At 47.6% G+C, this 27220-nt stretch overlaps 1 protein-coding gene across 5 annotated transcripts; it reads left to right on the top strand.

Annotated features, from left to right (window-relative positions):
* The first annotated feature begins 4211 nt into the window (after nucleotides 1–4211).
* Nucleotides 4212–25540, top strand: LOC142382479 (ubiquitin carboxyl-terminal hydrolase 37-like). 5 transcript variants are annotated; one of them, XM_075468393.1, is made up of 10 exons: nucleotides 21079–21167; nucleotides 21269–21472; nucleotides 21751–21850; nucleotides 21968–22044; nucleotides 22223–22331; nucleotides 22441–22501; nucleotides 22709–22866; nucleotides 22962–23208; nucleotides 25025–25223; nucleotides 25478–25540. In XM_075468393.1, exons 2-8 carry the CDS (start codon nucleotides 21279–21281, stop codon nucleotides 22965–22967), a joined length of 705 nt encoding a protein of 234 aa, XP_075324508.1. In that variant the 5' UTR covers nucleotides 21079–21167; nucleotides 21269–21278; the 3' UTR covers nucleotides 22968–23208; nucleotides 25025–25223; nucleotides 25478–25540. The 5 variants fall into 5 exon arrangements, with proteins under 5 accessions (XP_075324509.1, XP_075324508.1, XP_075324505.1 ...); XM_075468390.1 differs by having other exon boundaries at nucleotides 22709–23208; XM_075468391.1 differs by having other exon boundaries at nucleotides 22709–23196.
* The last annotated feature ends 1680 nt before the right edge of the window (nucleotides 25541–27220 follow it).

The raw sequence follows: 27220 nt of genomic DNA on the forward strand, positions 1-27220 counted from the left end.
GGCAAATCCGCCGAAAGTCAAATCCCTTCTTCCCCCGCTGCTAATCCTGTTGAAACAACAGTGCTCAGTCCGTAAGACAACAATGTGTTGATGAATCCTATATGTGGATAGGCTATGGATAATAGGTCAATATGAATATGAATAATTTAACAATCATCCTGTTCTAATATAGGCTTACTATTGGACATGTGCAAAAATCGTCTATCATATTCATATAGAACTCCAGCAGACTATATTGCTAGCCAAGCTAAACTACAAGCTAATAGGCGAATAGGCTGGTAACGGATAACATCATTTTAATAAACGTTATGTTTGTGAAGGTGGAGAACGAACTCAGCGAGGGAGCATCAGCAGATCTAGAGATAAACTGTGCTGAGGAAGAGGATGGTGTCGATGAAATGAGGAGGAGAGATGACACGCAAGAGGGTGGAGGAGTTGCTGAGGATGGAGATGAAGAGGAAGACAAGCAGGCTAGCCCTCGAGATGTGGAAGGACGGAGCAAGTCAGACCCCTACAGTACTGACCCTGGTGTGTGGGGTGATGATGTCATTAGTCAGCAGGTGCGTGCTTACTGGGCGAAACGAGGACCAGACGCCTGCCAAAATCGGGACTGTGACTTTTCTGCATCTGAGCGCCAATATAAACAACAGCGGAGATTTTTATCTAAAGCGCATTTCCACCGGCAGCTTGTAAATGGGGAGCGTGTCATCAGAGAGTGGCTGTGCTATTCACCCTCTCGAGGCAATGTGTTCTGTTTTTCGTGTAAAGTTTTTGGCCAGAATCACAGGTCTCCATTCGCTACCCATGGATTCTGTGATTGGAAGCGCGCGGCTGAGAAAATTCAGGAACACGAGAACAGTGTCTCGCACAGACAAGCCATGGTAGCATATGTGAGGGAGTCAGCTGATCGTGGGACAGTGGACTCAGAGCTACGTAAGCAATTCAACGCCGAATGTGACTACTGGAAACAGGTCCTGGAGAGAGTTGTCGCCGTGGTGAAGTACTTGGTAGAGTGCGGTCTTTATTGAGTATCCTTGACTGATGGCGCAGCATTCAAAGCGCACGGAAATTACTAATCGCTATAACTTCAATTTCTCCCAGTTTCTGTGTCCCCTAAGGCACACCGTAGCTGTAGCCTTGTATACGTCATCCATTGTACTCCCGACTCCCGCGAGATCTCTGCTACTGTAAAATAAATCAATTGTGTTTTCAGTACGTCTGATCTGATATAATATTGGTTTATTACAATATCCCTTCATGGTTAAAATAACATAATTAACACATATATTTATAAATTACGTATTTTTGGATGTGGGCAATGTCTGAAGAAACGAAAGAAAACATTGTAGCCTACACAGTTCTGATTCTGAAATTAGCAATACAATTAGCACACATTGTTTGCTAGCAGTGTTTGGTGTGTTAAACCGTGTGGATTAAAGTGGAATAATTGTGAGAAGTCCTGTGATCAAGACAGCGTTTTAAGGTAAGGCTATTTAGCTATTAATTTTGCCCGCCGTGGCATGTTGACTTGGGCCCATATGATTTTGCTTTGAAGTGGGTTGGGATCATCTGCGCTATTGGATTGGTTTATTGCGCTATGTAGATGGACTTTGTCGTAGTTGTTAGCTTGATTCTTAAAAAAAAAAAAAACACACACAACAAAACCGTACACTTAAAACGGTGTGTCCGTGCTCATCATGTTTTACTTTTTTCTTGGTGGACAGTGTGAAATATTGCTGCAAATGGTATTTCAATGCACACGTCAAAACGACAGCGAAGTGCACATTTTCAAGATGAAGGAAGAGTTGTGTGACGCTTGAAAACAGATCGGTTAATAATACACAATTTATTTATTAATGTTTCGCATATGAGACGTAACCTGCAACTAGTCTTAATGCTTTGGGAAGGATTCAATCGACTATGTATAGCAACAGCTGTAGGTATGTCTCAAAGGTTTCGCTGCTGCCTGCTCGAGAGTGATTTTGGCAACACTAAGCCCTGGATAGTAGTAGGACTGCTGGGTTCGTGGATTTCGGTCTGTTGATTGAGAGAACCATGGGGTTTGCGTTTCATGTATTGAGTCCTGTATTCTTTTTTTCTGAAACTAAATATTGCTTCCTCTTTTGTTATTCTTGCCCACTCAGCTTGCATAACCTACACATTTTTAAAGCATTATCGATGCTTCTTTGTCTTTCATTTTCCCAGTATTGTTGCCATTTGGAGTGAAGATGATTCTTAATGACAGATTTAGCCTTCACTTTTCTCAGGGCTATCTCAAGTTCAGCTGTGATTTGAGTGATTGTTTTGCCGAAACATCTGCTACTCAGTTTCCCTCTGCACCAACATGAGCAGGAATCCAAACAAAACTAACAACTAAACCATTAACGTGCAGCTTATGATATATCTTGAGCATAATGTCCTGTCTGCATGTTTTTTTTTGACCTGTTACTTATAAGCACTGATAAACTATCTGATGAAATAATGGTAATAATATGGTTGTTTTCCTCAATTTAGTGAAGGCCTGATGTTATTGCTACAAGCTCTGCTGTAGGTACCGATAAATTATCTGTTTTTCTTTTCTTAATTACTGTGTCATACTCTGGAATGAACACAGCAGCATTGACTTGTCTAGTCTGCAGAATTTTACAACCATCTGTAAAATATGTGATTTTCAGCAGTCCTTTGCAAGCAGCAGTCCTCTGTGGTCGGACCTTTTGTAGCTGCGCTGAACCAAATGTAGCATCAATTGTGCGCTTGCACCGCAAATATTCTAAGGGCGTTTTCCCGACATAACGGCAAGATAAGGGTTGACAGGTAGCCTGTGAGGGGTCCCCAAAAAAATGTAGCCCCGGGGCCACGGGTGTTACTAAAGCGCCCCTGGTTCCAGTGGCCAAAAATCCAAGGGTGGTGAGGACCTGGACGTGTGGTGGAATTGGGTTTGATCGGCGTGTTTTTCTCTGGAGTTGTGGCTCTAGCAAGCTCCATATTTGCAGCAGCACAGTCCTTGGGAATCTTAATCGCGATGTCAGCCATTCGTCTGTCTCCACACGGTCTCTTCCAAGAGCCTGACGCACTAAGGCATCAAGGGTTACATGCTGCCATTTCGACATACCGACATTCCGACATTGACGTTCAATTGTCGGAATGGTGACATTTTTTTAAGAAATGAAACGTCCCGTCATTCCGAATTAAATTTTTTCTTTTGTCGGAATGGCGGTATGATTTTTTCTTTTCAACATACCACCATTCCGACACGCGATTTCAGCACCACACGCGTGGACAGCTCGCCATGCAATAATAGGGCTGCACCAGCTACAAATGCCCGAGAGAGAGACATTCCAACACGCAAGTCAAGCAAGACTGATCGCACCCACTCAGAAATTTACTGATGATGAGGGCTGACGAGGGGCTTGTTGTGTAGCCAATATTTCATTTGGCAGTGTAAAACGGATGCTATTTGTTTTTGTGACAATTGCCTCAATTTATTTTACCTTAAACCACTGAGAATGCTGTCAAAGTGAAGCCTCACAACAGCTGGTAGGCTAGATTTTTATCAGGACAATGGACACTTGGGTTCACCGGCAGATAAAATGTCTTAAATTTCGCCGATTTTCGAAGAGTGGCATTAAATTTCATCTGGGCGGAATGAAAGAAAGATATGTCTGGAGAGAGCTTTTGTGTGTGCGCGAGTACTTCCGGTGAAAACTTCCGGTGATTTGACAGCTAGGGCGTCAGGTTAGGGCCAGTGCCCGTAAACAGAGGTTATAGTCGAGAAGAAAGATGATAATATAACGTAGCTAAAAAGACTAGCTTTCTTCAGTAGCCTAATGCTTACCGATTTAGCAAGCCTAGCAGCCTCGTTGCTAATGCTAGCCGTCGTAACGTTACCAACCATACCCGACGTCAAGGAGTTGGCTGAGCAGGGGCAAGATTATGGGGCTGGCAGAGTTAAATTCATAATGGGTGAGTGCAGGTTTCATTCACTTGTTTTCATTCTTTCACAGGATTGATTCACTTCATTGGTTAAAGGCTCGTGTATACTTCGCAGCAGTGTGTCGCAGTGAGCTTGTCGCAGACACGACGCAGTTATTTTTGATTTATGCCTTGAAGCGCTGTCTGCGCTATGTTAATCCCACGCCACAACGCAAGAGGGACAATCACGAACAAGCTAGGATTGTGGGTGTTACGGTTACGGAGGTCATTCAACAACAATGGCGACTGGACGAATGCGCACTTTGATTGAGATGCAGCTGATCGATCTAGAAATAGAAGAAATATTGCTACTACTGGAGCTGGCAGAGAGGCGAAAGAATCGTCACGGTTAGCACGGTTAGCGTCAGCCGGTTAGCAAACCGGAAATACGCATAGTGTAGAGCGGATGTAGAGTTGACCAATCAGAGGCCTCCTTTCTCTCCTCCCTGCGGCGATGTCTGCGGCACTGTCTGCGGTGAGTTACAATTTTGAGGAGGTGCACCAGAGTGTCTGCGTAGTGTCTGCGTTAACTGCGACACACACGCAGACGACCTGGCTTCCGAGTATAAATCAGGCTTTATCCGATTGCTGGCCGCCGAGCCATTATGTGTCTGGGTTTGAGGTTACTGATCATGATTGTTAGCAGTCGATAGTCAGGTTGTGTGACGTGTGTAAATTTTTTCTATGGGTACATGCCATTGACTGAGCGGTCTGTGCTCGTTTTTTTTTTTTTATATAATTAGATTGGAGATACTAATTAATACTGAGGGGGGCTGGTCCCGGGGAAAATTGCCAGGGCCGATTTTTTTTTTCCCAGTCCGACCCTGACAGCTCCCAAAAAGTGTCGGAATGGTGGTATCAAATTGTCGGAATGGTGGTATCAAACTGTCGGTATGGCGGGATGTCGCAGTGACGCCATGTCTGAGTGACGGGATGTCGGAATGCCGGTTGCATACCATCCATCCAAAAGTAGCAAGACAGCCGCTGGTTACGCTTCCCATTGACCTTGTTATATACAGATTCAAATGAACCTTCAATTAGTGCATAATTTAAGTCAAACAGAATAATGTCAGCATCATTATGGGGTATAATGTATATATTTATTTATGTTTTCTTTAGAGTAATTAAATATACAATTGTTACATCCCGGCTCGGCCAGCGGGTGAGAGATGCAACATTAATAATCCCAGACAAGTTTGATGTTGAAAAAGAAAAAAGGGTTTATTTTGTTGGATTAAAATTGGTCCAAAAACAAAGATAATCTCCTCCAAACAGGAGTGTGGCACATGAGAAACAAAAACTAATGAAAAACAAACTCCATACAAAACAAAACTCGGACTCAACTTAAAAGCGAGGCCAAAATAGCTCTGGAACACAAAACCAACTAATACTGAGAAAAATCTAAGTGCAACACAAAATCAAGGATACTCAAAGGCTAACAAGCTTAACAAAAGCTACACAGCTTAAATCAGTCACAACACAAGCAACAAAGCTTAGACTCAGAGTCACAACACACAAGAGGGCAAACTGTTCCAAACCAGAGGAACAGCTGCAGCGAGCAAAAGGAAGTGAGGGTTTAAATATCCCGGTCCTCCTCAGGGATAGGTGGAGCACTCAATTGCCCAGCCAGTCACGAAGTCCGTGGGCGACACCCAGGAAGGAGAGATGGGAAGGGCTGCATCCAATGACTCAGGGGGGCTGCATGATGAAGAGGGGGGGGGGGGAGAAACACACACACCACAAGGCCACTGGCCGTAACAACAATCCATTAGTCAAGCAAACTTGATTGGAATAACAGCGGACTATTTTACGAAACTCCTACGACAGGTCTGGATCACACGTACCTGAAAGAAAACGTAAAATACGAAAAAATTGGTGAATGCGCAAATTCTCTTAATTCACTCGTACGAACGGTTCTTGCATGAGGCCCATTGTCTTTTTGCTGATCTGATAAAAGCCCTTTTTGCTATTGGACAAATGGCAAGAAGCGTGTACATAGTTTTTCACAAAATGCTACAGTAGCTTGGATTTTTTGTTTTTGTTTTAATTCATCTAATAACATGGTGTAACATACCAATAAATGTTGCTTTTACCTATTTTTAGGATCTGTTAAAGACCAGATCATTTTTTTTCACATTACTGTATGTCCATTTAATTAGGCCAAAGTGAACTCCCAAGATGAAGGAGAAGTGGAGTTGCAACAAGAAAGGGTCTGCTCTCAGATTGAATCTTTGTATCTGAAAACAATGAAAAAATGGGTTTTGCTTCATCATTTGGAGAATTTCTGCATTGTTCTACAGATTTTTTTTATAGGTCTGTGTGAATCTTTCAGAGTTAACCATCACTGAATGTGTTTTGTTAGCCCAGTTTAACCTGCAGGAGATTGTGCGGACTCCCGTAACGCATTTGGGTCAAACAACAATTCTAAATCTACGATGAGTTGGTATCGGTGATTATAAATGTTTGTGTATTTTTGAAAGGTTTGTTTTTGTATGGGTTCAGTCAGGTGATGGAACTCAGATGATGTCACACTTTCTAGAACTCCCATGTTGTGATGTATCATAGCTTCTTTTGAAACCAGTCGGAACTTTGGAGCCAGTTTGAAAAAAAATACAACTATAGTTCACATGCAATTCGCTGACGAGAAGAGTTACAACCATGTTTAACTATCGGCAGAAGGTTTGTCAGAAAATATCAACTCTATGTGCTGTTTATACACTGTTTTGACCTTATTCTTGGAAAAATCTGATATATTTGGCTTTACTGACAACATTGTTGTCCGTGTGGCCAGTTAAAAACAACAAAGAGGATCCTTTTTTGTGACTCTAAAAGTTTGTTTTTTTTCTCTTTTCCTTTATCTGCACAGACAAATCAAAGCATTCCTGAAAAAGTTGATCGAGACCAGAGCTTACAGCGCTTTGGTTTAGACGGGAGGTAAGATAGTTGCTCAAAAATGCAGTAGATTTTTTTATGCAAAATATAGAAAAACCTATATCATGTTATACAACTTGTGTTTGGGTTGCACAGCGCCATGGTGCACTAAAAGGTCTGCAATTACATATTTCTCCAGGGGAAATAATCAGATACTCATTTTAGAATATAGTCTGATTCAATACTCCAGCGTTAAAATGACCATGGACAAGTTGTTGATGTTCATGTTATGTACAGACATGCAGCATAGTAACTCATTTCTGTTAGTTAGTGTTGACTGATACATTTCTCTGTTGATACAATTACTGTAATGTCACCTCATATTATATGAAAACTATAACCTCTTTCTCAAAATATGTGATCAATTTAAAAACAATTGATTTTGGGTGATTTGTTTTAATCATGTATTCACAAAAGAGTAACCAGCTGTGTTTTCTGTTTGTCACCAGAATCGCTGTTTCAGAAGCTCCAGCAGCCAAGACCTTCCCAGAAAACACCAAAGGGAGGACGACTTGGCTGTCCAGGCTGTTCAGCCGGATCCTGGTATGTTTAGAAGTGCCTGTGCTTTAAATGATTGCTATGTTTAAAAGTAATAATAATAATAATAAAAAAATCATAATTGTGTTTGGGTTTGAAAATAAAACTTGGCAAAGTTTATTATCAGACATATTTTCCTTGTCAATCCCCAGAAAAAAGATCAAATTCAGACAAAGAGTAACAACAAACCCTCTGAGCAGAAGCAGAGGTAAGAAAATCCAGGAGGTTTGCTCTTAAAGGAAGTCACAGAAATATTAGATTACAGGGTTTCAACCTGTGTTGGTGTTTGTCTGCAGAGTCGACTCCTCAGACGGTGCAACCACCACCACAGCACCCCAACCTGAGGAGAAAAACAAGCAGAGGAAGAAAAAGAAAAGTTGCTGGAGACTTTTTAGCTGCTGCAGAGTATGTTCCACAGGTTTCAACACTTCCTATTCTCTATTCTGGATTCAAATGAGGAGGAGGAGGAGGAGGAGGAGGAGGAGGAGGAGGAGGAGGAGGAGGAGGAGGAGGAGGAGGAGGAAAGAGATGGAGGTGGACGAAGAGGAGGTGGAGGAGGAGGAGGACGAGGGGGACAAGGAGGAGAAGGGGGGTGGAGGAGGACGAGGAGGAGATGGAGGTAGGGGAGATGGAGGAGGAGGAGATGGATGGAGGTGGAGGAGGTAGAGGATATGGAGGAGGAGGTGGAGGAGGAGATGGAGATGGATGGATGGAGGAAGAGGGGATGGATGGAGATGGATGGAGGGGGAGGAGATGGATGGAGATGGATGAAGATGGATGGAGGAGGAGATGGATGGAGATGGATGGAGGAGATGGATGAGGAGGAGATGGATGGAGATGGATGGAGGGGGAGGAGATGGATGGAGATGGATGAAGATGGATGGAGGAGATGGATGAGGAGGAGATGGATGGAGATGGATGGAGGAGATGGATGAGGAGGAGATGGATGGAGGAGATGGATGAGGAGGAGATGGATGGAGATGGATGGAGGAGATGGATGGAGATGGATGGAGGAGATGGATGGAGATGGATGAAGATGGATGGAGGAGATGGATGAGGAGGAGATGGATGGAGATGGATGGAGGAGATGGATGAGGAGGAGATGGATGGAGATGGATGGAGGAGATGGATGGAGGAGGAGATGGATGGAGATGGATGGAGGGGGAGGAGATGGATGGAGATGGATGAAGATGGATGGAGGAGGAGATGGATGGAGATGGATGGAGGAGATGGATGAGGAGGAGATGGATGGAGATGGATGGAGGGGGAGGAGATGGATGGAGATGGATGAAGATGGATGGAGGAGATGGATGAGGAGGAGATGGATGGAGATGGATGGAGGAGATGGATGAGGAGGAGATGGATGGAGATGGATGGAGGAGATGGATGAGGAGGAGATGGATGGAGGAGATGGATGGAGGAGATGGATGGAGATGGATGGAGGAGATGGATGGAGATGGATGAAGATGGATGGAGGAGATGGATGAGGAGGAGATGGATGGAGATGGATGGAGGAGATGGATGAGGAGGAGATGGATGGAGATGGATGGAGGAGATGGATGGAGGAGGAGATGGATGGAGATGGATGGAGATGGATGGAGGAGATGGATGGAGGAGATGGATGAGGAGGAGATGGATGGAGGAGATGGAGGAGGAGGAGGAGATGGATGGATATGGATGATATAGATGGAGGTGGAGGAGATGGAGGAGGAGGAGGAGATGGATGGATATGGATGATATAGATGGAGGTGGAGGAGATGGAGGTGGAGGAGGAGATGAATGGAGGAGGAGGAGATAGATGGTGGAGGTGGAGCAGATGGACGTGGAGGAGATGTATGGAGGAGGTGGAGGAGATGGAGGAGGAGATGGATGGAGTAGATGGGTGGAGATGGAGGAGGAGGTGGAGGTAGATGGAGGAGGAGATGGATGAGGAGGAGGAGATGGAGGAGGGGGAGATGGATGGATTGATTGTGTCCTTGTGTTTTTGTTTTTTTGCCACAGACGGTGGAGAGAGGAGGAGGAGATGGATGGAGGAGGAGGAGATGGATGGAGGAGATGGATGGATGGAGGAAGAGGGGATGGATGGAGATGGATGGAGATAGATGGAGGAGGAGGAGATGTATGGATATAGATGGAGGTGGAGGAGGTAGATGTAATGGAGGTGGAGAAGATGAGGAGGAGGAGGAGATAGATGGAGGAGGAGATGGATGGAGATGGAGGTAGATGGAGGAGGAGATGGGTGGAGGAGGAGGAGGTGGATGTGGAGGAGGAGGAGGAGGACATGGAGATGGAGGAGGGGGAGAATGATGGAGGAGGAGGAGATGGAGGAGGTGGAGATGGATGGATTGATTGTGTCCTTGTGTTTTTGTTTTTTTGCCACAGACGGAGAGAGGAGGAGGAGATGGAGGTGGATGGAGGAGGAGGAGGAGGAGGAGGAGGAGGAGGAGGAGATGGATGGAGATTGATGGAGGAGGAGGAGATGGATGGAGATGGAGGAGGAGGTGGAGGAGGAGATGGATGGAGGAGGAGGAGATGGATGGAGGAGGAGGAGATGAATGAAGGAGGAGGAGATAGATGGAGGAGGTGGAGGTGGAGCAGATGGACGTGGAGGAGATGGATGGAGGAGGTGGAGGAGATGGAGGAGGAGATGGATGGAGTAGATGGGTGGAGATGGAGGAGGAGGTGGAGTTAGATGGAGGAGGAGATGGATGAGGAGGAGGAGATGGAGGCGGGGGAGATGGATGGATTGATTGTGTCCTTGTGTTTTTGTTTTTTTGCCACAGACAGAGGAGAGAGGAGGAGGTTATGGATGGAGGAGGAGGAGATGGATGGATGGAGGAAGAGGGGATGGATGGAGATGGATGGAGATAGATGGAGGAGGAGGAGATGTATGGATATAGATGGAGGTGGAGGAGTTAGATGTAATGGAGGTGGAGGAGATGAGGAGGAGATGGATGGAGATAGATGGAGGAGGAGATGGGTGGAGAGGGATGGATGGAGATGGAGGAGGAGATGGAGGTAGATGGAGGAGGAGATGGGTGGAGGAGGAGGAGATTGAGGTGGATGTGGAGGAGGAGGAGGAGGAGGACATGGAGATGGAAGAGGGGGAGAATGATGGAGGAGGAGGAGATGGAGGAGGGGGAGATGGATGGATTGATTGTGTCCTTGTGTTTTTGTTTTTTTGCCACAGACGGAGGAGAGAGGAGGAGGAGATGGGTGGATGGAAGAGGGGATGGATGGAGGAGATGGATGGAGATGGATGGAGGAGATGGAGGTAGATGGAGGAGGAGATGGAGGAGGATGTGGAGGAGGAGGAGGAGGAGATGGATGGAGATAGATGGAGGAGGAGATGGGTGGAGAGGGATGGATGGAGATGGAGGTAGATGGAGGAGGAGATGGAGGTGGATGTGGAGGAGGAGGAGGAGGAGGAGGAGGACATGGAGATGGAAGAGGGGGAGAATGATGGAGGAGGAGGAGATGGATGGATTGATTGTGTCCTTGTGTTTTTGTTTTTTTGCCACAGACGGAGGAGAGAGGAGGAGGAGATGGTGGATGGAAGAGGGGATGGATGGAGATGGATGGATGGAGGAGATGGATGGAGGAGATGGAGGTAGATGGAGGAGGAGATGGGTGGAGGAGGAGGAGATGGAGGTGGATGTGGAGGAGGAGGTGGGGAGGTGGAGGAGATGAAGGAGGAGGAGATGGAGTAGATGGAGGTGGAGGAGGAGGTGGAGAAGATGACGGTCGAGGAGATTGAGGATTAGGTGGAGGAGATGGATGGAGGACGAGGAGATGGATGGAGCTGGAGGAGGGCGTGGAGGTGGAGGAGGTGGAGGTGGATGGATGAGGAGGAGATGGATGGAGATTTATGTAGGAGTAGGTGGAGATGGGTGGAGATAGATGGAGGTGGAGGAGATGGGGTGGAGGAGGTGGAGGTGGGTGGAGGATGAGGAGATGGATGAAGATTGATTGGGGAGATGGATGTAGGAGGAGGAGGAGATGGGTGGAGATAGATGGAGGTGGAGGACGTGGACGTGGAGGAGATGGATGGAGGAGTTGGAGGAGATGGAGGAGGTGGAGGATTAGGTGGAGGAGATGGATGGAGGACGAGGAGATGGATTGAGCTGGAAGAGGACGTGGAGGAGGTGGAGTAGATTGATGGAGGAGGTGGAGGATATGGAGGTGTAGGAGGAGGAGGTGGAGGAGATGTAGGTGGAGGAGATGGAGGTGGTGCAGGTGGTGGAGGAGGAGGAGGAGGAGGATGGAGATGAATGGGTGGAGATGGATGGAGATGGATGGATGGAGATGGGTGGATGAGGAGGAGATGGACGGAGAAGGAGATGGACGGAGATGGATGGATGGAGGAGGAGGAGATGGATGGATGGATGGATGGATGGAGATATATGGAGGAGGAGGTGAATGGAGATGGATGGAGGAGGAGATGGATGGATGGAGTTGGAGGTTGAGGTGGAGGAGATTGACGTGGTGCAGGTGATGGAGGAGGAGATGGGGGAGCAGGTGGAGGGGATGGAGGTGGATGATGAGGTGGAGGAGATGGAGGTGGTACAGGTGGTGGAGGAGGTGGAGTTGGAGTAGGAGGAGATGGAAGTGGAGGTGATGAGGTGGAGGAGGTGGTTGAGATGGAGGTGATGAGGTGGTTGAGATGGAGGGGGTGGAGGAGGAGGTGGAGGTGTTGGATGAGATGGAGGAGATTAAGGAGATGGAGGAGATGGAGGATGAGGTGGAGGAGATGGAGGAGGAGATGGATGGAGGAGGAGGAGATGGGTGGAGGAGGAGATGGAGGATGAGGTGGAGGAGATGGAGGAGGAGATGAATGGAGGAGGAGGAGATGAATGGAGGAGGAGGAGATGGGTGGAGATAGATGGAGGAGGTGGAGGTGGAGGAAATGGACATGGAGGAGATGGATGGAGGGAGCGAGGGATTGCAGGTAAGACAACAGGATGGAGGACGAGGAGATGGATGGAGCTGGAGGAGGAGGTGGAGGTAGATGGAGGAGGAGATGTATGGAGGAGGAGGAGATGGAGGAGGAGGTGGATGAGGAGGTGGGGAGATGAAGGAGGAGGAGGAGATGGAGTAGATGGAGGTGGAGGAGGAGGTGGAGAAGATGGCGGTGGAGGAGATGGATGGAGCTGGAGGAGGAGGTGGAGGTGGATGGATGAGGAGATGGATGGAGATGGATGGATGGAGATGGGTGGATGGAGGAGGAGATTGACGGAGAAGGAGATGGACGGAGATGGATGGATGGAGGAGGAGATGAATGGAGATGGATGAGGAGGAGATGGATGGATGGAGATGGATGGAGGAGGAGATGGATGGATGGAGGAGGAGATGGGTGAAGATGGGTGGATGGAGATGGATGGAGATGGATGGATGGAGATGGATGGATGGAGATTGATGGAGGAGGAGGTGAATGGAGATGGATGGATGGAGATGGATGGAGGAGGAGGAGATGGATGGATGGATGGATGGATGGATGGATGGAGTTGGAGGTGGAGGATGAGGTGGAGGAGATCGACGTGGTGCAGGTGATGGAGATGGAGGAGCAGGTGGAGGAGGAGGAGGTGGATGGAGATATATGGATGAGATGGAGATGGAGGTGGATGGAGGAGGAGATGGGTATATAGATGGAGGAGGTGGAGGACTTGGATGTGGAGGTGATGGAGGAGGTGGATGTGGATGGATGAGGAGGATATGGATGGAGATAGATGGAGGAGGAGGAGGTGATGGAGGTGGAGGTGGATGGAGGAGGAGGAGGAGATGGATGGCGGAGGAGGAGATGGAGGTGGAGGAGGTGGAGGAGGAGATGAATGGAGGAGGAGGAGGAGATAGATGGATTGATTGTGTCCTTGTGTTTTTGTTTTTTTGCCACAGACGGTGGAGGTGGAGGTGGAGCAGATGGACGTGGAGGAGATGTATGGAGATGGAGGAGGAGATGGATGGAGTAGATGGGTGGAGATGGAGGAGGAGGTGGAGGTAGATGGAGGAGGAGATGGATGAGGAGGAGGAGATGGAGGAGGGGGAGATGGATGGATTGATTGTGTCCTTGTGTTTTTGTTTTTTTGCCACAGACAGAGGAGAGAGGAGGAGGAGATGGATGGAGGAGGAGGAGATGGATGGATGGAGGAAGAGGGGATGGATGGAGATGGATGGAGATGGATGGAGGATGAGATGGATGGAGATAGATGGAGGAGGAGGAGATGTATGGATATAGATGGAGGTGGAGGAGGTAGATGTAATGGAGGTGGAGGAGATGAGGAGGAGGAGATGGATGGAGATAGATGGAGGAGGAGATGGGTGGAGATGGATGGATGGAGATGGAGGTAGATGAAGGAGGAGATGGGTGGAGGAGGAGGAGGTGGATGAGGAGGGGGAGGAGGAGGAGGAGGAGGAGATGGAGGAGGGGGAGAATGATGGAGGAGGAGGAGATTGAGGAGGGGGAGATGGATGGATTGATTGTGTCCTTGTGTTTTTGTTTTTTTGCCACAGACGGAGGAGAGAGGAGGAGGAGATGGAGGTGGATGGAGGAGGAGGAGGAGATGGATGGAGATTGATGGAGGAGGAGGAGATAGATGGAGATGGATGGAGATGGAGGAGTAGGTGGAGGAGGAGATGGATGGAGGAGGAGGAGATGGAGGAGGAGATGGATGGAGGAGGAGATGAATGGAGGAGGAGGAGATAGATGGAGGAGGTGGAGGTGGAGCAGATGGACGTGGAGGAGATGGATGGAGGAGGTGGGGAGATGGAGGAGGAGATGGATGGAGTAGATGGGTGGAGATGGAGGAGGAGGTGGAGTTAGATGGAGGAGGAGATGGATGGAGGAAGAGATGGATGGATGAGGAGGAGATGGATGGAGGAGGAGATGGATGGATGGAGATGAATGGATGGAGATAGATGGAGATGGGTGGATGGAGGAGGAGATGGATGGAGGAGGAGATGGACGAAGATGGATGGATGGAGATGGATGGATGGAGGAGGAGATGGATGTAGATGGATGGATGAGGAGGAGATGGATGGATGGAGGAGGAGATGGATGGAGATGGATGGATGGAGGAGGAGATGGATGGAGATGGATGGATGGAGGAGGAGATGGATGGAGATGGATGGATGGAGGAGGAGATGGATGGAGATGGATGGAGGAGGAGGAGATGGAGGAGGAGGTGGGGAGGTGGAGATGAAGGAGGAGGAGGAGATGGAGTAGATGGAGGTGGAGGAGGAGGTGGAGAAGATGACGATCGAGGAGATTGAGGATTAGGTGGAGGAGATGGATGGAGCTGGAGGAGGATGTGGAGGTGGAGACATGGACGTGGAGGAGATGGATGGAGGAGTTGGAGGAGATGGAGGAGGTGGAGGATTAGGTGGAGGAGATGGATGGAGGACGAGGAGATGGATGGAGCTGGAGGAGGATGTGGAGGAGGTGGAGTAGATTGATGGAGGAGGTGGAGGATATGGAGGTGTAGGAGGAGGAGGTGGAGGAGATGTAGGTGGAGGTGGTGCAGGTGGTGGAGGAGGAGGATGGAGATGGATGGATGGAGATGAATGGATGGAGATGGATGGATGGAGATGGGTGGATGGAGGAGGAGATGGACGGAGAAGGAGATGGACGGAGATGGATGGATGGAGGAGGAGATGAATGGAGATGGATGAGGAGGAGATGGATGGATGGATGGATGGATGGAGATGGATGGAGGAGGAGATGGATGGATGGATGGAGGAGATGGATGAAGATGGGTGGATGGAGATGGATGGAGATGGAGATGGATGGATGGAGATTGATGGAGGAGGAGGTGAATGGAGATGGATGGATGGAGATGGATGGAGGAGGAGATGGATGGAGATGGATGGAGATGGAGATGGATGGATGGATGGAGTTGGAGGTGGAGGATGAGGTGGAGGAGATGGACGTGGTGCAGGTGATGGAAATGGAGGAGCAGGTGGAGGGGATGGAGGTGGATGATGAGGTGGAGGAGATGGAGGTGGTACAGGTGGTGGAGGAGGAGATGGAGGAAGAGGTGGAGGAGGAGGAGGTGGAGGTGGATGGAGATATATGGATGAGATGGAGATGGAGGTGGATGGAGGAGGAGATGGGTATCTAGATGGAGGAGGTGGAGGACTTGGACGTGGAGGTGGTGGAGGTGGAGGAGGAGGAGGAGGAGGAGGAGGAGATGGATGGCGGAGGAGGAGGAGATGAATGGAGGAGATTGAGGTGGAGCAGATGGACGTGGAGGAGATGTATGGAGGAGGTGGAGGAGATGGATGGAGTAGATGGGTGGAGATGGAGGAGGAGGTGGAGGTAGATGGAGGAGGAGATGGATGAGGAGGAGGAGATGGAGGAGGGGGAGATGGATGGATTGATTGTGTCCTTGTTTTTTTGCCACAGACGGTGGAGAGAGGAGGAGGAGATGGATGGAGGAGGAGATGGATGGATGGAGGAAGAGGGGATGGATGGAGATGGATGGAGATGGATGGAGGAAGAGGGGATGGATGGAGATGGATGGAGGATGAGATGGATGGAGATAGATGAGGAGGAGGAGATGTATGGATATAGACGGAGGTGGAAGAGGTAGATGTAATGGAGGTGGAGGAGATGAGGAGGAGGAGATGGATGGAGATAGATGGAGGAGGAGATGGGTGGAGATGGATGGATGGAGATGGAGGTAGATGGAGGAGGAGATGGGTGGAGGAGGAGGAGATGGAGGTGGATGTGGAGGAGGAGGAGGAGGAGGACATGGAGATGGAGGAGGGGGAGAATGATGGAGGAGGAGGAGATGGAGGAGGGGGAGATGGATGGATGGATTGATTGTGTCCTTGTGTTTTTGTTTTTTTTGCCACAGACGGAGGAGAGAGGAGGAGGAGATGGAGGTGGATGGAGATTGATGGAGGAGGAGGAGATAGATGGAGATGGATGGAGATGGAGGAGGAGGTGGAGGAGGAGATGGATGGAGGAGGAGGAGATGGATGGAGGTGGAGGAGGTGATTGAGGTGGAGGAGGAGGTGATGGTCTGTATTGTACATAGAATTTGTGTTTAAGGTTGACTCCAGCCATTTTAACAACTTAATATTTGACAAAATTTGTGCTAAAGATGGATGGAAACATGGCTGCAGTTCATAAGTTTCCATTAACATAGATTTTTTTCCTGTTAGGACACTACACGAGCGAGGGATTGCACCCGGACGAGGCCCTGCGTAACCAATCAGACCGATGGCTCCACTACGACGACAGGGTCATCTTTGAGACCAGCAGAGCTGTTGTTCGTGAGTGGCGTCAGAAAACTTGCTACGTTTTATTCTACCAGAGACAGGTAAGACAACAGGAGGGAAACACCTCGTCATGTCAGGTTTGATTTACTAATAGAGCTTGAAAGTCCCGCCTCCTTGACGTCATTCAACTTCCTCCCCTCGGGACCACGGAAGTGTAATAATTTGACATTCAAGTCAATGACGGAGCCATGACGGAATAAAACTATTTTTTGCGCTTGATGGAATTGAGTCTTGCATTTCACATATGTTGTGTAGGACATTTTTTAATATTTTTTCATACCAGTAGCGTAACAGTTTAGCGGGCATAAGTGCTTCATTGTTAAGTTATTTTTCTGAGCATTTCTCGAACTACAGCATGTAGCGTTTGGCACGGAAAATAAACGTCATCACGTTTGGGCGCGCGGAGGAGTGGAAGAAGAAGAGCAATCATGGCGCTGTCGTTGGCCAGTTTCACTCAGTTTTTCGAGGGCGAACGAAAACTTGTGAGCCGAGGAGAGAACCACTACCAGTCGGGGCACGTGGAGAGCTTCTGCTATGCTGGTGGTGATATGTCTGGCTTCGTCCATGGTGGGAAATATGATCAGTGACGTAGCATATGCGACGCAATGTAGTCTTTTTACCCTAACTTTTTTTTACAACGTTTAACCAGGCACTCCTACGACAAATCGCCAATGTTTTTGCATGAACTCATCCATATTTAACCCCAGAACATCATGCGTGTACTGTAAAAAGGCATATAATGACTGGGAACAGAAGACATCATCCTGCCCATGTCAATAGATCCAGGCATGAGGTCCCATGGGGACGACGGAAGTAGGAAAAAAAAGCAAAAAAGGGGGCGGGACTTTCAAGCTCTATTTCCTCACACAGTGAGCTCACTAACATTTCCTGTCTGTTTTCAGATGTAGACAACACTGGATGGATGGAGGAGATGGATGTAGGAGGAGGAGTAGGAGGTGGAGGAGGTGGATGAGGTGGAGGAGATGGAGGAGGAGGAGGAGGAGGAGGAGGTGGAGGAGATGGAGGGAGGAGGGAGAGATGGATGGAGGTGGAGGAGGATGGAGGAGGAGATGGATGAAGAGGGGATGGATGGAGATGGATGGAGATGGATGGAGGAGGAGGAGGAGGAGATGGATGGATAGAGGAGATGGAGGAGGAGATGGATGGATGGAGGAGGAGGAGATGGATGGATAGAGGAGATGGATGGAGATAGATGGAGGAGAAGGAGATGGGTGGAGGAGGAGGAGATGGAGGAGATGGAGGTGGAGGAGTTGGATGAGATTAATGGAGGAGGAGATGGATGGAGATAGATGGAGGAGGAGATGGATGGTGGAGATTGAGGAGATGGAGGTGGAGGAGGTGGAGATTGAGGAGATGGAGGTGGAGGAGATGGAGGGAGACGGATGGAGGACATGGATGGAGGTGGAGGAGGTGGTGGGGGAGATGGGGTGGAGGAGGAGGGTGGATGAGGTGGAGGAGGTGGAGGAGGAGATGGATGGAGGAGGAGGAGATTGATGGAGGAGGAGGAGATGGATGGAGATAGATGGAGGAGGAGGAGATGGGTGGAGGAGGGAGAGATGGATGGAAGGAGGAAGAGGGGATGGATGGAGATGGATGGAGATAGATGGAGGAGGAGGAGATGTATGGAGATGGATGTAGGGGGAGGAGATGGATGGAGGAGAAGATGTGTGGAGATGGATGGATATAGATTGAGGTGGAGGAGGAGATGGAGGAGATGGAGGTGGAGGAGGTGGAGGTGGATGAGATTAATGGAGGAGGAGATGGGTGGAGATAGATGGAGGAGGAGATGGTTGGAGGAGATGGATGGAGATGGAGGAGGTGGAGATTGAGGAGGAGGTGGAGGAGATGGGTGGGTGAGATGGATGGAGGTGGAGGAGATGGAGGTGGAGGAGGTGGAGGGGATGGAGGAGGAGGAGTTGAGATGGAGGAGGTGGAGGGGATGGAGGAGATGGAGGAGATGGAGGAGGAGTTGAGATGGAGGAGGAGATGGATGGAGGATGAGATTGATGGAGGAGGAGGAGATGGGTGGATGGAGATAGATGATGGGGGAGGAGGAGATGGATGGAGGAGGGGGAGATGGATGGAAGGAGGAAGAGGGGATGGATGGAGATGGATGGAGGAGGAGATGGGTGGAGGAGGAGGTGTAGGATGTGGAGATGGAGGTGGAGGATGAGGAGGAGATGGAGGTGGAGGAGATGGAGGGAGATGGATGAGGAGGAGGAGATGGAGGTGGGGGAGATGGAGGTGGAGGAGATGGAGGAGGAGGAGGAGTAGATAGATGGAGGAGGTGGAGGAGGTGGGGTGGAGGAGGAGGTGATGGAGGTGGAGGAGATGGAGGAGATGGATGGAGGATGATGATATGGATGGAGGTGGTGGAGGAGGTGGAGGAGATGGATTAGATGGAGGAGGAGATGAGGTGGAGGAGGAGTTGGAGGAGGAGGTGGATGGAGGAGATGGATGGAGATAGATGGAGGAGGAGGAGATGGATGGAGGAAGAGGGGATGGTTGGAGATGGATGAGGAGGAGGAGATGGAGGTGGGGGAGATGGAGGTGGAGGAGATGGAGGAGGAGGAGGAGTAGATAGATGGAGGAGGTGGAGGGGGTGGAGGAGGAGGTGATGGAGGTGGATGAGATGGAGGAGATGGATGGAGGATGATGATATGGATGGAGGTGGTGGAGGAGGTGGAGGAGATGGATTAGATGGAGGAGGAGATGAGGTGGAGGAGGAGTTGGAGGAGGAGGTGGGTGGAGGAGATGGATGGAGATAGATGGAGGAGGAGGAGATGGATGGAGGAAGAGGGGATGGTTGGAGATGGATGGAGGAGGAGGAGATGGATGGATAGAGGAGCTGGATGGAGATAGATGGAGGAGGGGGAGATGATGGATGGAGGAAGAGGGGATGGATGGAGATGGATGGAGATGGATGGAGGAGGTGGAGATGGATGGAGATAGATGGATGGAGATGGATGGAGGGGGAGGAGATGGATTGAGGAGGGTGAGATGGATGGAGGAGGAGGAGATGGATGGATGGAGATGGAGGAGATGGATGGATAGAGGAGATGGATGGAGGAGGAGGAGGAGGAGATGGATGGAGGAGGGGGAGATGGATGGAGGTGGAGGAGGAGGAGATGGATGGGTGGAGGAAGAGGGGATGGATGGAGATGGATGGAGATGGATGGAGGAGGAGATGAATGGAGATAGATGGAGGAGGAGGAGATGGATTGAGGAGGAGATGGGTGGAGATGGATGGATATAGATTGAGGTGGAGGAGGAGATGGAGGTGGAGGAGGTGGATGAGATTAATGGAGGAGGAGATGGATGGAGATAGATGGAGGAGGAGATGGGTGGAGGAATGGATGGAGGTGGAGGAGGAGGTGGAGGAGGGGGAGGAGGTGATGGAGGTGGGGTAGATGTAGGTGGAGGAGATGGAGGAGGAAATGGATGGAGGAGGAGGAGATGGATGGAAGGATATAGATGGAGGAGGAGATGGATGGAGGAGGGGAGATGGATTGATGGATGTAGGAAGAGGGGATGGATTGAGATGGATGGAGGAGGAGTAGATGGATGGATAGAGGAGCTGGATGGAGATAGATGGAGGAGGAGGAGATGGATGATAGAGGAGATAGATGGAGGTAGATGGAGGAGGAGGAGATGGATGGAGGAGGGGAGATGGAAATAGATGGAGGAGGAGGATATAGATGGAGGAGGAGGAGATGGATATAGATGGAGGAGGAGGATATAGATGGAGTAGAAGGAGATGGATATAGATGGAGGAGGAGGATATAGATGGAGGACGAGATGGATATAGATGGAGGAGGAGGATATAGATGGAGATGGAGGAGGAGGAGGAGGAGGAGATGGAGGAGGAGGAGGAGGAGGAGGAGGAGGAGGAGGAGGAGGAGGAGGAGGAGATGGAGGAGGAGATGGAGGAGGAGACGGATGGAGGAGTAGGAGATGGAGTAGGAGATGGAGTAGGAGATGGAGTAGGCTTATGTAAAGTTGACTGGTGTGAAGATATTGCAAATACCCAATGACATCAGTCATAGATATCAAGTGTGTCATTAATGTTTATGACACTCTCATGTAGACACCAAAGTGTTCAGTGTTATTTTAGCTTGTTATAACTATATTGTTTGCTGGTGTTACAGGTTACAGTTGCCCATGTAATATTAGTGAAACATTGCTTTGCTGAAATGGATTGGTAGGTAACCGGAGAAATACGGAATTAATATTCCTGCCTCATTTTCGGTCATTTTCAACCCTCAGCTACATCAAACACAGACTTAGGAGTTGCCTTTCTGCCAGCAAACTGGAAGCCTTTATGTTGATGGCCACCGAGAAAGATGTTCTTGTGTCCCTTGATACTGACACAGTGATTGACAGAGTGGCAGAGAAGAGCGATTTAATGAAAGAACTGCTTTTGTAAGGTGAGGAGATTTATGTAAATGAATACATTTGTGTTAGGATTTAATTGCATTTTTCACAGAAAGTGATGAGATTACTTGTGTGATCGTATAAATATTCAAAGGTGGGCCGCCATGGCCAAAAATGCCCGGGCCATTTTTTGGTCCCAGTCCAGCCCTGCCCATGAATTCCTCATAGCCATCATGGGTCAGATAAGGAGCCTGGCTTTACCACTGCAAGAGATGGCAGCTTTTGTGGGGGAAACCTACATCTGCCCAGTCACAAGAAACTTAGTGTTCACAATGCAGAACACCAGGACATGTAAAAGGTAAAACCACACAGATATACTCACACTAACTCAGATCTGGAAACATTCCTCTTTGATTCATGTGGGATTCATGTGACGTGTCATTTTAATAGGGGTAGATAATGATATTTTTACATTTGCATCACAAAATATTTATTTCTCATTGTGAGGATTGTTTATATGGATTATGTTGTGTACATTTTCCTGCCATAGTGGCTTTGCTGAACCACAGATGTTTTTTTAGAAGGAGGCCTTTTCTTCACATGTATCTTTATGTGCACTGTTCCTTTAACGTGTAGCTGTGGTGTTCAGTCCATCACACGGCAGGACTACACCGATCTCTCTCTGGACCTGATTCCTGGAAGTTCAGTGGAGGAGATGCTCCAGATGTACCAGAAGGTGAGAACCTCATATGTTCACTGTTTTTACTGTACGGCTGTTTCTGCGGCACCGGGTGTGTTAATGTTTTGTCAGTTTGTTTCACTGTACATTACTGACAGTATTTTGTCCCTGCAGGAAACGCATCTGGAGTACCGGTGCAAGTGTGGTGGAAACACATCAGGCTATGAGACCAAATTTCTGACACTCCCAAAGTGAGTGATGACACTATTTTTGAATGTCTTCTTCAAAGTCTGAGCTTGTTAGCTTGTTTTTTGCAGCAGATCCAGGCAGCTCATCATTTTTGTTCATTTTTCTGCTCGTATAATCTGTTATCGACCCATGAAATCTGCAGTAATTTCCTTTAACTGCTGTCCTCTTTCCTGGATACAGATACCTGATGTTCCACCTAAAGAGGTTCAAGTTCACCGAGGACCTGGAGATGAGGAAGCTGAACGACCCCATCATCATCTTCAATGAGCTGGTGGTGACCTCCAGCCAGGTAAAGCATTTACACACCCCAGAGCAAAGAAAAAGTAAACATGTGGACTCTGTGTTGTTGTCAGGATTGTGTGTGAGTGAAGCTAACTGTTGTCTGTGATTCTTCTCAGGCTGGGGGTCGGTACAGCCTGGTTAGTGTCATCAACCATCTCGGCTCCACAGTAAATAGTGGTTAGTCAACTTCTGATGAGTTTACACCTTAAACATATAAGGAAATACCATATTAACATAATGGTCTGTATTGTACATAGAGTTTGTGTTTAAGGTTGACTCCAGCCATTTTAACAACTTAATATTTGACAAAATTTGTGCTAAAGATGGATGGAAACATGGCTGCAGTTCATAAGTTTCCATTAACATAGATTTTTCTCCTGTTAGGACACTACACGAGCGAGGGATTGCACCCGGACGAGGCCCTGCGTAACCAATCAGACCGATGGCTCCACTATGACGACAGGGTCATCTTTGAGACCAGCAGAGCTGTTGTTCGTGAGTGGCGTCAGAAAACTTGCTACGTTTTATTCTACCAGAGACAGGTAAGACAACAGGAGGGAAACACCTCGTCATGTCAGGTTTGATTTACTTATTTCCTCACACAGTGAGCTCACTAACATTTCCTGTCTGTTTTCAGATGTAGACCACACTGTTAATAGGGAAACTTACCCCTGTGGGCTTCCTGGATGTTACAAAGGGACTTGGGACAACTCGGCCCAGGTGAGAAGCCAAGGAGACAGATAAGTCTGTTGATTGTGTCCTTGTGTTTGTTTGTTTTTTGCCACAGACGCAGACCAGCAGCTTGTCCTGGATCCTGGAGCAGCAAGAGGTCCCCCAGGCGTCAGGAGGAGGGGTTCACCCCAGAGAGCCAGGTTCCTCCTGAGGTTTCCTCCTGTTAAAAGGGACTTTTCCCTCACCATTGTCCCCAAATCTCAACTCATCTCACAAGTTTTTCTAGTTTGTAGATTAGACTAGATTGGGCTGCTTACCATATTAACATAAAATGAGTTAATCCAACTGGCTTGTTCTCTGGGAGTCAACGTATAAGTAGGGACAAAAAGCGAAGCTAAAGAAATTGTAAATAAATATATTATACTTAGATAAATTCTGATAGTGTAATGTTTTTTTTGTCTTAATGGTTGAAACATGGAAACAAGGTTTCCAAACAGAAGAAAATGTTAGTTCTTCACAAACTGCTTCAGCGTTTCTGCTTAGCTTTTGTTAAAAGAGCTGGCAATGCTTGCTCATAGAACATCTGATTAGGCGTGCAAATGTAAACATAGGATCTACGAATGTATTGAACTAATTATTTTGTAAGGCCGGTCACAGCTGTTAAGAGCATTATTGTGTCATTCAAATAAGAATATGAATATGCTCCCACAAAGGATTATTACATTGATTTATGTGTTTGAATAAGATAATAAATTGTAAAAAAAAAAAAAAAAAATTACACACTTGTTTGGATTCTTTTATCAAAATAAGAAACAGTTTTACTTGTCAATTAAAAGGTAATTTTCTTCAAAATGTATTCTTCCGAGGACAAATAAGGTATTTTTTACATTGTTGAGGGTTTGATATCACCTTTTATTGTACATATCTATGTACTGTGCTTACATAGAGTTGTTACACTCCTTTTTGAAAGGAACAAGGTTAAAACACTGCATGCTTACAGGGGGAGCCAAAATAGGTCAAAACCTTGGAGCCATGAATAGATTTTTACTGGTGTTAAAAGACGAGTTTCACTGTTGTTTAGTGTCACGGCAGCTGGAATGTACATCAGCATATGAGTTAGTGTCTAACAGGAGTACTCCACTTTGGATGCAGCAGAGGACATGTTGAGAAAGTGGAAGAGAATGAAACCACCAGGCTGCTTAAAGCTGCTTAATCTGACTGCTCAGGTGTTTTTTGTGTGTTTGACCCACATCATGCATGTACAAGGAGAACATGCAAACCACATACAGAAAGATCCCTGGCTGGATTCTAACACTTGCAACAGTGCTACCAACTGCACCACTGTGCAGCCTCAAAACTGTAAATTTACTCGTAATAATAACCCAATTTTAGGTCTTTTGCAGCTTTACAATAAATCATTTTCAGGTGTATAAGGCTAAACTGGTGGTGGGATTTTTATGGAGTCATTTCTAGTTGGTAAGCAAGTTTTTATCTGTTTTTATCTCCACTGTGCACACGAACATTCCGTGTCATTGGAATGCAACTCAGAAATCATCAAGGATTTTACTAAGTTTTTAAACTGTAATAGTTCAAAATTGGCTGAATATTTTAAAAAGCTGCATCATTCAGTAATACCTAAATGTCTTGTGATTGTAACAATGGCATTTGCAGTCACAGAATAGAAAAGTATTAAAGCATTCATGAGCCCCAATGCAATAAATCCAAACCAGCAATATAAACCAGAAACAGGCCTAACTTGTCATGTCTGTTAGTTTGGTTATGTTTTTAGGTCCTGTTTAGTTTTTAGTTTTGCCATGTTTTACAGTCTGGTCATTTTTTAGGTTTCTGTCATGTCTTAGTTTTGTTAAGTTTAAAGTTCCTGTTTAGTTTTTGCCATGTTTCTTTTGCCCTGCCATCACCTTGACTCACGTCACCTGTTGGTTTTCCCCACAGCTGTGCTCACTCACCAATCACTCCCTCAGTATTTAGTTTCCAGGTTTCCTCATTCATTGTGTTGCATTCTCTCAGATGGGAGCTGCTGTTGGGAGAGATTGGCTTGTGGACGGATCCTTTCACTGTGGAAACTCTTATGGACTGTTTCTTTCGCGGTGGAATGCCTGGGAATTACTTACCTGGAAATACGTGTGAGTGGCTTTGATGAACACTGCCAGAGAGACTGAGCGAGTGAAGATTTCTGTTAAAGACTTTTGGTTTGAAGAAGATTCATGTAAGTTCCCCTTTAAAGAGCCACGGGCCAAGATTTATGTGGAATGTTTACAAAGAAGACCTTTGTTTTAAGTTATGAACTTTGATACCCTTTGTTAACTTCCCCAAGTACACAATTAAAACTTGGAATTTATTTAAACTGGTGTCCTCGCACTATTTGAACTGCCCTGCTGATAACTTGCCTCTCGTGATATCACACATTATGTATATGTGACATTATTGTGGTCATTAACTCGTGTTTCCCTGTTCCAACAGATATCCTTTGAATGGTGTTACACTGATGCTGAACCGTCCAGCAGGGAGGGGAGATTGTTTAGTTCATCAATACTTTTACAAATCTTAAACAAGTTTTGAACAAAGACATTTGGTCATGTTAATTTTTTTTATTTACATGTTCATTTTTTTTAAAAGAAACTGCCCTCTTTGGGCGCTTTTTGGGAGACAGCTTGGCTTTTATTCTCTTGGCGAGGGCCTGGGAGCTGCTCTGCCTTTTCTTCTTTGGATTCACCTTTGGGTGAGAGAACAGGTGTACATTGAGCTCAGTGAATTTGGACATTTGTGTGACAGTGACTACGTGGTTTTCACTTACTGTACCGGAGGAGGAAGCGGCCACAGCAGCGGAGCCAGACAAACATCTTCCGGATGTCTCTGGCTCTCCCCACATTTTTATGGAGTGCGTAGAACCGCTCCTGCGTCTCCGCGCTGTGGCACATGAAGGTGGCCAACTTCCTCATCTCCTTATTGTTCTACGAAAGACAAATTCATGCTTGAGTCAGTATGGATTATGGTTAGGCCGTAAAAATCAAACATCAGGTGTCTGTTATACTCACATATGTTGACACTGCCCATCTCGCTCCAGGCCTGGCGACGGTACCTGACCAGGTTCTTCTCCCCCCCCCCCCCCCCCCCAGGGACGTGAAGAAGTATGTGTTCATTGGTACAGCACGTTGGCAGAGGGCGAGCCAACATGTGCACCAACCATACCCGCGTCCAGGAAGATTTTCGCCACACCAAACTTCCTGACTGTCTTGTGATCCAGCACCTGCAAGAAATGGCAGAAAGAGCAGTCAATGTGATGAACCTATGAAAACCCAATTTAACCTGATTTTCAAAGTGATCACATCATGACACTGTTTGAAATTACACTAAAACTTACATTGACGAGGTATCCGCTCTGGGCGTCCCCCACAGCCTCCTTCACCTCGGATGCCCGCATCCGGGTGAGGACCCCCCCCCCCCGTGCCCATATATGGAGTACAGGAAAGCTGCGAGGTACCCAAAGAAACGATACCTCATCTTCGGGTCCTTGGGCGGTGCCTCCTCGATGTCGTCTGAAATGAGAGTTTGATATAATGAGTGATAGAGAGAGGCAGCACAGACTTACCAAGAAGCGAAGGAATCTTGGCCTTGGCCAAGACCTCGCATTTGGCCAGGTCTGCCCTGGTCACCAGTCTCTTTTGCTTCTCCTGTTTGAGGAGAAACTGGTGACCCAGGATGGTCTGGCCAAGATCCTTTGAGAGCTTCTTGAGCTCTCTGAAGAGCATTGCCAACTTCTGGGCGGTGATTCGGGAGTATTTTGGGGTGACGTCCCAAACATACACCACGAACGATATGGCCTGGCCCACGTAGAGGATGACCGTCGTCGGGGCCAGGCCAAAGGACCAGAGGAGAGCAGGGTATCTGTGGAAAGAGCAGTCTGCATTTAGTCTTTATCGTTCATTTGTTTTCAGTACTTACTATGTTCTGTCTTTCAAAGTTCACTACTTATGATTTGACCAGCGGGATGTTGACAGGAACTCCCAAGTCCAATACTTGACCGAAGGCCAGCTGAGCATCATGAACTTCATGAACACTTTGGTCCGGCTGGCCTTGGACACAGCATTCTGCTGCATCTTGGGAGTTCCTTCTGCACATGCAATGTACTCCGTGTACGATTGCATGTAGTTGTCTGTGAGAATAAAACACATGTGCTGATTATTGTAGCAAGAAAACACTCCA

Source organism: Odontesthes bonariensis, chromosome 6, assembly GCF_027942865.1.
Source record: "Odontesthes bonariensis isolate fOdoBon6 chromosome 6, fOdoBon6.hap1, whole genome shotgun sequence".
In the NCBI taxonomy this organism is placed as follows: Eukaryota; Metazoa; Chordata; class Actinopteri; order Atheriniformes; family Atherinopsidae; genus Odontesthes; species Odontesthes bonariensis.

Coding starts and splice junctions, on each gene's coding strand:
- LOC142382479 (XM_075468390.1), top strand. CDS start 21,279: ATGGCCAAAAATGCCCGGGCCATTTTTTGGTCCCAGTCCAGCCCTGCC. Junction 21,851..21,967: donor TGCTCCAGATGTACCAGAAG/GTGAGAACCTCA, acceptor TTGTCCCTGCAG/GAAACGCATCTGGAGTACCG. Junction 22,502..22,708: donor CGGCTCCACAGTAAATAGTG/GTTAGTCAACTT, acceptor TTCTCCTGTTAG/GACACTACACGAGCGAGGGA.